This window comes from Apis florea, unplaced genomic scaffold (assembly GCF_048593485.1).
Source record: "Apis florea isolate Af1SG1 unplaced genomic scaffold, ASM4859348v1 contig_24_pilon, whole genome shotgun sequence".
Taxonomy (NCBI): domain Eukaryota; kingdom Metazoa; phylum Arthropoda; class Insecta; order Hymenoptera; family Apidae; genus Apis; species Apis florea.
Genome location: NW_028256597.1, coordinates 241,080 through 253,897, shown reverse-complemented (window position 1 = coordinate 253,897; position 12,818 = coordinate 241,080). Strand labels below are relative to the sequence as shown.

At 26.0% G+C, this 12,818-nt stretch overlaps 1 protein-coding gene across 34 annotated transcripts; it reads right to left on the bottom strand.

The window, feature by feature from the left end:
- Positions 1 to 22: 22 nt before the first annotated feature.
- On the bottom strand, positions 23 to 12,425 carry sw (cytoplasmic dynein 1 intermediate chain short wing). Of its 34 annotated transcripts, none has more exons than XM_012488431.3 (14): positions 12,267 to 12,423; positions 11,730 to 11,850; positions 11,551 to 11,647; positions 11,381 to 11,486; positions 11,166 to 11,296; positions 8,965 to 9,024; positions 7,383 to 7,403; positions 4,767 to 4,814; positions 2,915 to 3,091; positions 2,683 to 2,839; positions 2,254 to 2,626; positions 1,938 to 2,169; positions 1,422 to 1,849; positions 23 to 1,308 (listed from the first exon to the last, which is right to left on the bottom strand). In XM_012488431.3, the coding sequence occupies exons 2-14, from the start codon at positions 11,829 to 11,831 to the stop codon at positions 1,147 to 1,149; spliced, it is 2,094 nt and encodes a 697-aa protein (XP_012343885.2). In that variant the 5' UTR covers positions 11,832 to 11,850; positions 12,267 to 12,423; the 3' UTR covers positions 23 to 1,146. The 34 variants fall into 34 exon arrangements, with proteins under 34 accessions (XP_012343885.2, XP_012343907.2, XP_012343835.2 ...); XM_012488453.3 differs by having other exon boundaries at positions 2,915 to 3,067; XM_012488381.3 differs by having other exon boundaries at positions 8,965 to 9,102; positions 12,267 to 12,410.
- Positions 12,426 to 12,818: the final 393 nt, after the last annotated feature.

Sequence of the window (12,818 nt, the reverse complement as noted above, 5' to 3'; positions counted from 1 at the left end):
TTAGATAAATTTAACACGTAAGAATCTTTTAAATAAAATTTTATTTATAGCATTGAAGAAATATGATTAACTCATCTAGACAATTATTTATCGTAACTTAAATTTAAAAAATTCGCATTATACAAAAAAACATTAATAAAGTTATATATGATTGCATTCAGAATATTATCGAATGTGTAATAAATTGTAAATTAAATGATTTTTTTTTTTATAAAAAAAAAATTATGCTTTAAAATATGCTTGACTTGAGCAGAAGTACATATTTGGACATAGCACTATATAACAGTATCACATTTTAGATAAAGCCCAGCAATTTATAATAACGCAAAAATAATGATATATTTACATTTTTAATAGACAATATGTATTCGATAAATTTTACTATTTTTTTTTTTCTATGAGCTATGAGCTATACATTATAAAAAAAAAAAAAAATGTGAAATTTAAATTATGTTAAAGTTTCTATGAGAATATAAATAATACTAAAATCATTTAAAAATTATTGTACTAAGTTAGATCAGTTTCAATAGTTAAATATCCTATTGGTGTTATTTTTAATACATTAGTTGAGAAATATTAGCACGAAATGAATATGAATTTTTGAAAATTAATTCTGAAACTAAAATATAAATATATTTAAAAAAATTCAAAATAATAAAATATTATATTACAATTTATCTGATGCATGTTATAATTTATTATCCGATACTGTCAAATTTCTTCTAATTAGTTTCTTGCAATATATCGATTTAAATCGTGCTTCACAGCATTTATTATTTACATGCACAGATATGTTGTACACATCCTTAATAATCTAATGAGATAAAGTTTTTCGGTCAAGATATATATTACTTCTATTGGACATGTGGAATTTATAGCCATTCGAATGCACAGCAATTGCTCGTAAACAAACTACTAATATGCTGCTCTTGCTGTTTAATAATTTTATACAGAACAAAGGTGTGTTTTAATTAAGAATACACCTATAAATTGTTAGTTAGTAGAATACACTTTTTTTTTTTTTTCATTTCTGTTACGATCTTTTTTTATGATTATTCGTATCTTTAATTCATTTGATTTTTATATTTAAAGTATTCAAGCCGACTTTAGCAATAATTTAAAAAAAAAAAAAAAAATATTATACCTTTATCTGAGAGGGCATGTCGTTAACAGCGGGGGTATGGAAGTTAAAGAAGTAGGCTCCCTTAAATTAAGTTTATGCAGTTCTTCATCGGCTTTGTTATGCTTCAATTCTTGCTGAGTGTACAAAAATTTATTCCATTCATCAATTCTTGGATGTGCCAAATGCTACACGTTCAAAAAAGACGTAAATATTCAATATTCAACTCGTTGTTATTCGCTAAATACTTGATTGAATTAAAATAATTAATAAGATAAAGATCGATACAAGATGATCTTACCTCGGCAACATCGTACACCCAAATTTTTCCAGAATCATCACCAACAGTTACGTGTAAACCACTCGGTGTCCATGAAACTCTGTTCAGAGCCGGACATCCATTAATTACAATACTAGCCGTAGGTACTTCGGTATCTTGATTAAGATTCCACAAGTCTAATCGTCCCGAGTCATCTACGGCAGCGAATAGAGCCGGATGGGTAGGCGACCACGCAACGTCATAAACATAATCGCCATTATGTTCGAAAGAGTACAAAGGTTTGCTTTCCTTAAGGCTCCACAGTTTGATCGTCCAATCGATAGACGACGTTAAGAATAGATGCGAGAAATCTATTCCACCTTGTACAGCGTGCGCGCTAATTCCTGTAACTGGTCCTTGATGACCTTCGTAAGTCTCCAATACACCTGCTTTTGTACCGTGACGGCACGCTATTAAAGAACGATGATGATAATAATTTTAATATATAAAAAGATATATCATGTATGCGTTTAATTTGATTTAAAAATGATTATTTACCAGAGTATACGGTTCCTTCCTCACTGCCTACAACGAAATTGTTAACATCACCGTGGGGGAATGCTAAACAAGTGGCTGCAATTGCTTTCGATTGTTTAGTGTGAAGATCTAACGTTTCTTGCGGTTGCGACAACATGTCTAAACTCCAGGAGCACAATTTTCCATCGGTCGATATACTTATTAAATTGTGCGCGTTTTGTGCCCCAACAACGTTTAAACAGTACACAGGGTGCTAGAGAGAAATGTTTTCATTCTTAATACGATTAATATTATACCGTTAAAAAAAACGTACTTGAATGATTGTCGGACAACTCACGGTATGTGCGCTTGCTGATAACGGAGTACGTTGAATAGGGGTTCTCTTCTGTACTCTATTATCCCAGAGTACGATCTGTCCGGAATAAGTACCCCCTAAGATTAAATTAGGATGAAATCGTGCAAAGGTGGTCGACATGACGGGGGATTGGCAATGAAAAATGAACTCTGGCGTCGTTTTCTTGAACTTTGTGTTCCAAACCAAACACACCCCATCGGGATCGTTCGGGGTATCATCGTTATTGTTGTAGGAGGCTGCGAGCAGTTCCGGAAACTGAGGCGACCAGTCCATAGAGGTCACGCATCGATTGCGGGACCATCGATCACAGAAGAACCATCGATTCAACCATAAACGTTGATGATTCTTTTCGTCCCTGGGGGATGAGTATAAGGAATATAGATTGTCAGACGATATTTATCTTATACTCACATCCCATCCTCGCCATCCATAGTGCCAGTATAATCGCTATAAATATTAACCGATTCTCCTAACGCCCTTTCTACAATTCTACTAGTACGATCGAGGAATCGTTGGAAATCTTCCGAGAGTATGATCATTTGTTTCTCCTCCTCGCTCAGCTCTTGTACTGTGTGGATAAATTAAAATTTATAGATAATAATTGCGATTAGTATCGATATAGTAATAGTAAGCGTGAAATTACCTTCTTTAGGTTTTTCTTTTTCCTTCTCTTGCTCCACTTGTGTAACCGCTGGCTGCACTTCCTTAACTTGTGGCAAACCGTGGGGAAGAATACCAGGTGGAAGCTTGCTTTGGAAACCGTCCATATGCGGCAAACTGTTCTCTTCGTCTTCGGCTTGGCCATCATCAAATGTCAAAACTGTGGTGAATAAGCTGGTTCCGCCACGAATACCCTAATTTCGATATATCTATCTACCTCTGGCAAAACTGCCCTACTTTTTTAAGATTCGAGTGCGCTACGTTTAAGAGAAAAGAGAAGATAAAAAAAAAAAAAAAAAAAAAAAAAAGGAAAAAGAAAATGACTATAACATCTCGTGAACACTACGTGATAATAGAACGTATTCTTATTGGTACCTCCTAACGAGATATTCTATGTAAAATAATAATTGCAAAGACCTATTGCGTAAAAATATGCACGAAACAATAAGAAAAGTATAAAAAGAGAGCGAAAACGCGATGCATGCACATATCTGTGCAAATTTGTGTAAATCTTTGGTTAATTGTCAATTTGGAATATATTAGCGTAATCGTGTAATAATGTAGTAATATCATAAAAGATAAAATAAAACTTTTTGCCAAATGAACAAATTTGAAAGCGTAAAATTGAAGGGATGCAACTCTCTTTCTTACAAAAGCTTTTAGTAGAAGTATATATATATATATAAAAAAAAAAAAAAAAAAAAAAAAAAGAAAAGAAAAGATAAAAAAAATTTATTAAAAAAAAAAAAAAAAGAAAAAAAGTAATAATAATAATAATAAGAATAATAACTGATTTAAAGGCGAACAATCACTGGGATAAACAATTAAATAAAATCTCATGCAATGACATTTAATTACGTAAAGAAGGTGGACTGCTTGTTGGTGGATCATACAAATAAAAACTTTAATCATTTTCATCTGAGACCTTAGATTGATATGAAAATCATTCGAAACGAATCATCTCTCCACCCTTGATTTTAGAATAAACGCAAATGAAATGAAAGAATGAGTCGAGGAAAGTGAAAGACTGATCGATGATTTTTTAAGTGAAGTATACGTTGCGTTATAATGTATATATATATATATAAAAACATCATTTGATATAAATATTCTCGACATAAGTATCCATTAACGAATAGAGCTACATTCTTATCACGAATTTTGGAACATTGAAGATTGCACATTAATTAATTAAAAAAATTAAGATAGAAAAATCGAGTGGAGGTATATTAACGCAACTTCCCAAGTCTCATGCAGCAGCTCTAGAGAATATGTATAATTTAATATGAATGTAATATAAAAAAAAAAAAAAAAAAAAAAAGAAAATATACAAAATGAAAAAAAAAAATATACGTTATAAAGAAAGGAAATGAATTTTAATCTAAATCTAAAAGCTTTGAAAACAAAATATTCCCTAGATGTAAAATGAAATGAGAATGATATAATGATTTATTAATGATGTATCTCGATCATGCGTAGTGAGAGATAATGGATAATTCTAAGTGAAAACTGTAAGTACGTGTATAATAAAGAATATATCTACGCATGCATGAACAAGTGAAGCAAAGATTTATATTACAGTTATACGAAACAAAACCATAAAGAAAACTACTTAACAATCTGATGATTTATCAAGCAACTTCGAGTGTAAATCGATAGTACAAGTTCCCTCCTTTCAGTGCATATAAATACAATAACTGAATAGAAGAAAAAAAAACTTGAACGAAAAGTATTATTTGTCAAATGCAATTTTGTGAAAATGAATATATAATAATTCTTGTAACTGGTGATATTAATTATGGTAGAGTGAACCGTCTTTAGAGAGGATTACCTACCTGTAAATTCGTCCTCCCATTCTAAACCAGGATTTAGATTGTACTCGTCTTGAAGGAGGGAAAAGAAAATGTCAATCAATCACGTGTTTCATTATGTTAGTTTGTGTTTTGTTTCTGATTTCATGTCTCTCGTAGAGAATTATTGATGTATACCATGGAAATATATATTCTTTTCTCCTTGACGTACCAATAAAATTAATTAATTTTACTTCAAAAACTAGTTCGTAAAAAAAAATATATATATATATATTACGATATAATATGATTGTTAAATTAGAATTCAGAATTCAATAAAATCACGAGACAAGATCTATTCGTTAATGTTTCTCCTTCGTCATGCAAGATACATCAACAATTAGCTAGAAAGATTGAAATGATAATATTGGATCGGAGATGATAATATTAATTATAAATATATCTATAAACATGCATAATATATTATGTATAATATATCCTGTATATTTATATTCATTAAATAAGATATAAGCTCCAAAGGGATCGATATATCGTAATTGTATCGATTTCAAAATTTTTATACAATTTCAATTCAATTAATATTATAATAATATATGTAATATATTTTTAAGAAATTACAATCCCTTTAGGCTTTTTGAATAAACTTCAGTTAAAAATCATCATGAATGTATTATATTATATTTTTTATATTGTCGAATAAGCTATAATTTAACGGTAATTTAAAATTTTTAAGGGAATATTAATGTTACAATAAATTAAAATTATGAAAAATAACATTAAAAAGTGTGAGAAACAAGTTTTTAGAATAACAAAAAAAAAAAAAAAAAATGAAGAATTCGAGGAAGAATTCGAAAAATTTAAATATTTTAACATAATAGACTGACATCTCCGACATCTACTACATCTAATTTATATTAATATAAGTCTATCTTTTTCCTTATAGATTTATTTTAAATATACGAAATAAAATTATGTAAATTGTTTTTCAAAATAAAATTGCATCATAGAATATTATATAACATACAGAGAGACAAATTAATTGGAAAAAATAAAATATATTAATAAAATTGTATATATATTGTATTATTCTCACAAAATGTATTTCTATGTGAACAAATAATCTTTTAAAAAACTTTTTCGTTATATTCAATGAATTTTCTTGCTATATCATTTTCACAAAAAACGAAACCGTGCTGTTAAAAAGCAATATTTGCAAATCGAACTTTTGCGACACTAAAAGCTCAAGCCACAGTCAACTCATTGCTGTGTTCTTTTCTTCTATTTTAATAAAACTTTACTTATACACAATATTTACCGGCTCCAACACCATAACATCCTTTCCCATGTTAGTACACTATAGTAACCCAAAAATTACGAAAATTATAACCGTGAGAACACGCCGAGAACTCTGGAAGGTGCGTTAAGTTGTGACAAGATTTGCCAATGGATATTCGCAGAATAAAATATTTTTTGTTTCAGACAATCCCAGTTTCAAACACAATATCGAATGATTTGATGTATTACTTCAATTTTTTACAAATATAAAATTCTATTATAAATTTTTATCGAATAAACATGATTTTATTATTTAACGATATTTCTTTCTTTATACTTGATCAATAAAAAAGAAGTATTATCATTAATTACCATGGAATCATGAATAAATAAAAATAAAAATATGATTTTTTTATATTATTTAGAATTTTTTATTTAACTAAATTGTAAATGAATGGCTTAAGTATTCCAAAGGTAGTCTGTAAATTCATGAAATATATTTATTTAATAACGAATTGAGTTGTGTTTTGAGTTGAATATCGTTTAAAAGATATTTTAAGAATATTTATTGAAATATATACAAAACATGGAACTACATTTTGCAATTTAATTTTTGTTTAAAAATAACTTTTTGTTAAATATTTTTTACATTGTGCTTTAAGTATAAATTGGTAAATCTAACTTTTAACAAGCATTTAGAATTACACTTCAAATTGTAGAATAAAAATTTATACAAATTTATGTGTTCATTTCTTTTCATTGATGTATCTACAGTGCATGCTTTTATAATTGTGTAAATGTTAAAATATTTCCGTTTGAGAATCGGGATGTCAGATAAATACTTAAAAAAATAATAAATAAAGAAACTAAAGATAAATACACCAATAAAAAAAAGATTAACATAACAAGTAAAAGAGCCAAAAAGTCCAAAGCAAGATACAAGATAGCAAAGATATTTTAGATTCTGGGTGGAGAGCCATTTTTATGATCTACAATACTGATAAAATTTAATTCAAATTTAGCTTATTTTGCTATTGAACTTTTACGTGAATATTTGAGCTAAAGAGAAAGAGAGAAAAAGAGAGGAGAGAGTGTGCATTTTCTAGCTTACTAATTTTTAATGAAAGGTAATCCATTTCATGATTCTCTTACCTTACAAAATTTATATTAATGTAAAATTTAGAGATTTGCATAAAATTTAACTATTAAATATTCATATCGTTCTAATAATTTTAAATCTTTATATATTTCGTTTATATATTCGTATACTTTATATACTATCAATCCTAAGAGAATAAACGGAATATATCTAAACCTAAATCTGAACCTAAAACTTGTTGAAAACCAAGAGAAATCATAACTTACCGTAATAGTCGAATGCATGAGCTGAGAAGAGGAGGGAAAAAAATTGCACTTAGTTACAATCTTTTAAGAATGCACTACACTAATAGCACCTCTCTACACTCAGACTATAAGCATTTTAAGAAAAATGATTTTATAAATAAAATATTTAAGAAAAATAAGTAAAAAAAGAATATATTATAATTAAAAACTCTAAGCAATGTTTCTAATATTTTCTTACTAACTTGTTTCAAAGCACATTTTTATATTGCATTTATACAGCTTGCTACAAATATATTTATCTTTATAAAAATCAATTTCTTATAATCATTTGTTAATGATAAAAGAGAATTGAAATTTTAATCAATAAATTTTTATACGCTGAATGTAGTTAGGTGGATACATATTTGTAAATTTTTATATTATGCAGTGCTGTAATTCCTATATGTATATATGTAAGAGGAAACATACATATTCAATTCTTCTTACATTATTGAAGCACAATTCAATTAATATAATTTCAATCTTTGTCATAACTTAACACCTTTTAAATTTTATACTGATTATTTAATATAAAATAATAAAATATTTGTTATCTAATGTGACTACCAATGGATGCTTATTCACAAGTAAAATTCAATATCTCACTTACATCCCTTGTCACACTTATTTTCACCCCCCTAAGTGTCTCAGAAATAAACTTTACTATGAATTGAAAATAAAAATTTCATTAAAGGATTAAACAAATTCATAATGCGCTACATTTTGCACACTATAATACATAAAAAATAATGGACATTACATAACATCTTTAAATATTGTACATATTTCTTTTTGAATATTGAATGAAATACTAAAAAATTGGATTGCTAACTTATTACAATAATTACTACAATTAAGACAATGCTGCTGTCTACTAAATATTCATATCCAAAATATCAATAATTATTAATTTGTTTAATAAATTTGCTAGCACACATGAGTCAAGGTATACTGACTTTTTATTTAATGTTCTTTAAATTTTCCCAACAAACAGGACGCCTAATGTTAATGTTGTATATATAACTTTAATAAAATGTTAGTATATTAAATTAAATTATGTAAAGCACGTTAGAAGCTTATTTATGCAAACAAATAGATGATGTATATGGAAGTAATAGATAAAATATTACCATTATAACTAAATAATTGAATAATATATAATATTCTTTAAAATTTTTCTTATAATTTTTAAAATATTTTAAAAATATCCTAATACTTTAATTTATTTAATTCTTAATTTTTTTTACATTTAAAGAAATTCATATAAAAAAATTTTTTAAATTTTTATATTTCAATATCTATCTATTTCCATGTACAATATTTATAAATTAACTAGAACTGTAGAATCATAAAATTTAATCATAATTTGATTTATTTTTAATAATATTTAACAATAAATAAAAATATAAATATAAAAATTAATAAAAATTAATACAAATCAAAATATTTTCAGATTTGATTCTACATTTCTCTTTTATAAATATAGATAGCCATGTATCTACCTCTATTATATACTGTTGTACAACAATAATAGGAAAGGTAATAAAAAGAAGACAGAACATACATAGGTAGTTTGGTGCAGACCCACCTTTCCTGGGACGCCACCAGTCAGTCTCAAAGTAGCCTGCGGAGTAAGAGTGAGTTGGTGTTGTTGTTGAACAGGAGGAGTAGATGGTGTATGCAGAAGAAGATGCGGACAGTCCTTATGTCCAACACCAGTTGATTTGACCATTTGTATCGCAAGACAATGGAATACGCGTATATTTAATAATGCCGCAAAATCAGTTAGGTATCGGGACACGCATGTAACACGTAACATATCCCATATTTATTGAACCCTTTTTTTTTTAAATTAATAATCATTATAAACATTAATATGTTTTGCTAAACATATTGAATTTTATTTCATGAATAATATATATTTAGAATATATTTCCAAAATTCATATTAAAATATAAATACTAATCACAAAATAGTAAAGTAGGTGGTATGAAAAATGAAATAAAAATTTTTTATTGTTTTTTATGATTATTTAATAATTGTTTAAAAAACAAAATTAGGAAATTAATAAAATATTGAAAATTAGAACTAACTGAAATTGCGGTTTAATAAAATGGAAAAACATTTTCTTAAAAAAGTAATTTCCACCACCAAGAGATAATATTTGTTTCCACAACCTGATTTTGTATTAGGTGTTATCCATTTCTACTTAATACTTTCCCTTTATAATACGTAAAAATTTACAAACAAAAATATTATAATGTTTGCTATTTAATTGTTAGAATACCCTTAGAAAAGATTTTATTACAGTTATAACAAGACTCAGTATTATTAAAACAAAATACGAATTGTAATAATATTTTTCTGTACTTGAACACAATATTTATGTATCACAATACTATTAATATTTAGTAACATTAAATTTAAAATATTAGGAGCAAAATTAATTTGTTATTATTCTTATTAGTACTGAAAAAAATTATTATAAAAGAGAAGTGAATCCACTTTTTAATATGTTTAAAAACTGTTCACACAAAAAAATATTTTATATTTAAGAACATAATTATTTTTTTCACACATCTAGAAATATCATAATTTAATAAATGTAAAAGTAAATAGATACCACCTTTAAGATAAATATTTTGTCTATTCAAAAAGTGCTGAAAACTATTGAAAACTCAATTGAAAATATAAAAATAAAAACTAGCGCACACAAAAAAAAAAAAAAGAGAGAAATAAAATGTCAATCACTACACATATGTAACATATTACTTATAAACATATTTTAAGAATATGTAAGTTTCCTCATTAGTTAATCATAAATTAATCATACAACATAATATAAATAAGAGAAATAATTTTCATTGTTAACACAATAAAATCAATATTATAAACAAGTTATATTGGCGTGACTAATTGTATAATACAATCAATAAATATATTGATTAAAATATTACAAAATATTATTAACTTTTAAAAATTAAAAACTATTAAGAAATATTTATTAATGACATCATTAATGGCATATATGTTTTAAAAATATATAAATTCTTATATACACCACCCACTTTACCATATTCAACTATGTTTAGGCATATGTGAAAGTGATAGCATTTTTTGAAATACTAAAAAAATGTTAAATTTTAATCCTCTGTATTCTTATTTAAATCATTTAAGAGAAGAAATAGATATATTTGCTCTTTTTTTATAATTAATAATTTGTAATAATATAATTTTCAATATTTGATAATGTGTAAAAAAAATAAGATAAATTAACATAAAAATTTTAATTAACAGTAAAAAAATTGTTGTTATAAATTGAAAAATATGAAATATACTATTTTTATCGTCTTCTTATATTTAAAATAAACCTTATTTTTTTTTCCCTTTTTATATTTTTATAAAAGAAATTTTTAAAAATACAAGCAACAAGTGAAAAATCATCGTATTAATCATTTAAGAAATTTATCTAATTTACTATAGAAAGATTTGAATAAGTTTAATCAAAAAGTAATTGGAATGCAAAGGATTAAAGATTAATGTATTCAATTAGATAAATAATATATAGTAACATATACTTCATTATAAGTGTCAAACATTCTATTTTCTTATGTCAATACTATACTTTAATTTAATTTAAATATATTATAAATATATTATACAAACACTAAAATTTTTTTATATATATAGCTATATATAATTTTAAATTCACACTTAAAAATAACACAAAGTGCAACAATTTAAAAATTGAATATAGTGACTCACCGTCGTGAGATGTGTGTGATGTCTGAATAGTTTGTGTTTGTTTAGTATATACCACTGGTTCTTTTGGTGGAATATTAGTATGTGCCACAGAAACAATTGTTAATTCTCTATTCTTCTTCCTAGCATTAATGCTATAAAGAAAAATGTAAGTTAAATAATATATATATATATATTCGTATATAATAATTAGAAACTATTTAAAATAATAAAAATACCTCTGAGCAGAATTTATACTAGACGGTTGTAAACTAGCATCAGGAGTAGCATTAGCACTTTGTTCTGGAGTTAAGGAATTCATACTAGATAAACTGGATAATACATCTGTGAATAAAATAAAATATATATGAAATCAGATAAATTATAAAATCAAAATATAATTGTTTACCTGATACTGGTGCTACACCCAAAGATGAAAGCATAGCATCCAATTCTTTGCGATGATCTTTATCTGCTCCTGCAGCACGAACTGTAGCTTCTTCAACCTGTAATATAAAAATATAAAAGATAAACAAACGATGCAAGAAAATTTTGAATATAAAATTTTATTAAAAATCATATTTTTACATCTTTTTGTTCTTTTTCTCTTCTACGCCTTTCTTTTTCTTCTCTAATAGCTTGAAGCTTGGCTTTCTTCCTTTCAAGTTCTGCTTTTCTGTCAGACATCATTGTGCTACTTTCTTAATACCTAAACAATATTCATAAACACTTTATTAACAAAAGAATATGAAAATGTATGAAATAATTTCGATCACATTGTTGGAATCTAAAATTCTTGACAAATTTCGTAAAAGTTATTAACGGAACTTCAACTGCGTTTAGTGAGATTATTGATTTCTGTTCTATGACGTCAGGTCCAGATCAATTTTTATTCCACAATAAATAAATATATATTCAAATAAAAAATTTTTTTAATTGAAAAAGAATAAACGATTTGATCGATGGGAAATATTGCATATAAAGAAATAACATTAATTAATATTCAAGTTAGAACGTTTAGCACTGACTTCAACGAGGAATACCCATCTGTCATATGATAATATTTACACAATGAATTATTTAAAAATATTTCGTTTTCAATGAAAAAACACACAAAACCTTCACCTTTTGTCGTGTAACGTATTTTCAAGTATAAATGCTAAAAATTGTCGCAGTTTCGATTTCTACATCATCTATTCGACCCGCCCGACATGCAAACCTTTTACATCGCAACAACAGCACCACAGTATCAATACCTCGTACTAACGGAATATTCACTACTACACAATTTCTTGTATGCTATATACGTAGTTTATAAATTCAGGCACTAGATGGCGGTAAATTACTATATGTAATGTGAAATAAGAGAAAATAAATATTAAAATATATAAAAATATATATATTTTTAAATAATTTGTCTTTTAAAAAATTTTTTAAAAAATTCAAAGCTTTAAAATTCGTAAGAAAAATGATTTTTAAATAAATTAAAATTTAAAAATAAATTAGAGACTTTAGAACAAATCTTGTGAAATATTATGTTTTATAAAATTTTGTATAATTTTATCATTGTTTTCATGCATCTTGAGGATCTGATATATAATACAAATATTATTTATTTGAAAAATTTGCAATTTAAATAAATATTCAATTTTATTTTCTTTAGGTTGGCACTTGAGA

What these genes read in the sequence shown, in the direction of transcription:
- sw (XM_012488381.3), bottom strand. Translation starts at nt 11,831, where the DNA reads ATGATGTCTGACAGAAAAGCAGAACTTGAAAGGAAGAAAGCCAAGCTT. An exon ending in ATCACACACATCTCACGACG is followed by an intron (nt 9,103 to 11,165) that starts GTGAGTCACTAT and finishes GTTGGACATAAG; the next exon opens with GACTGTCCGCATCTTCTTCT. An exon ending in GGAAGGAACCGTATACTCTG is followed by an intron (nt 1,850 to 1,937) that starts GTAAATAATCAT and finishes GTTCTTTAATAG; the next exon opens with CGTGCCGTCACGGTACAAAA.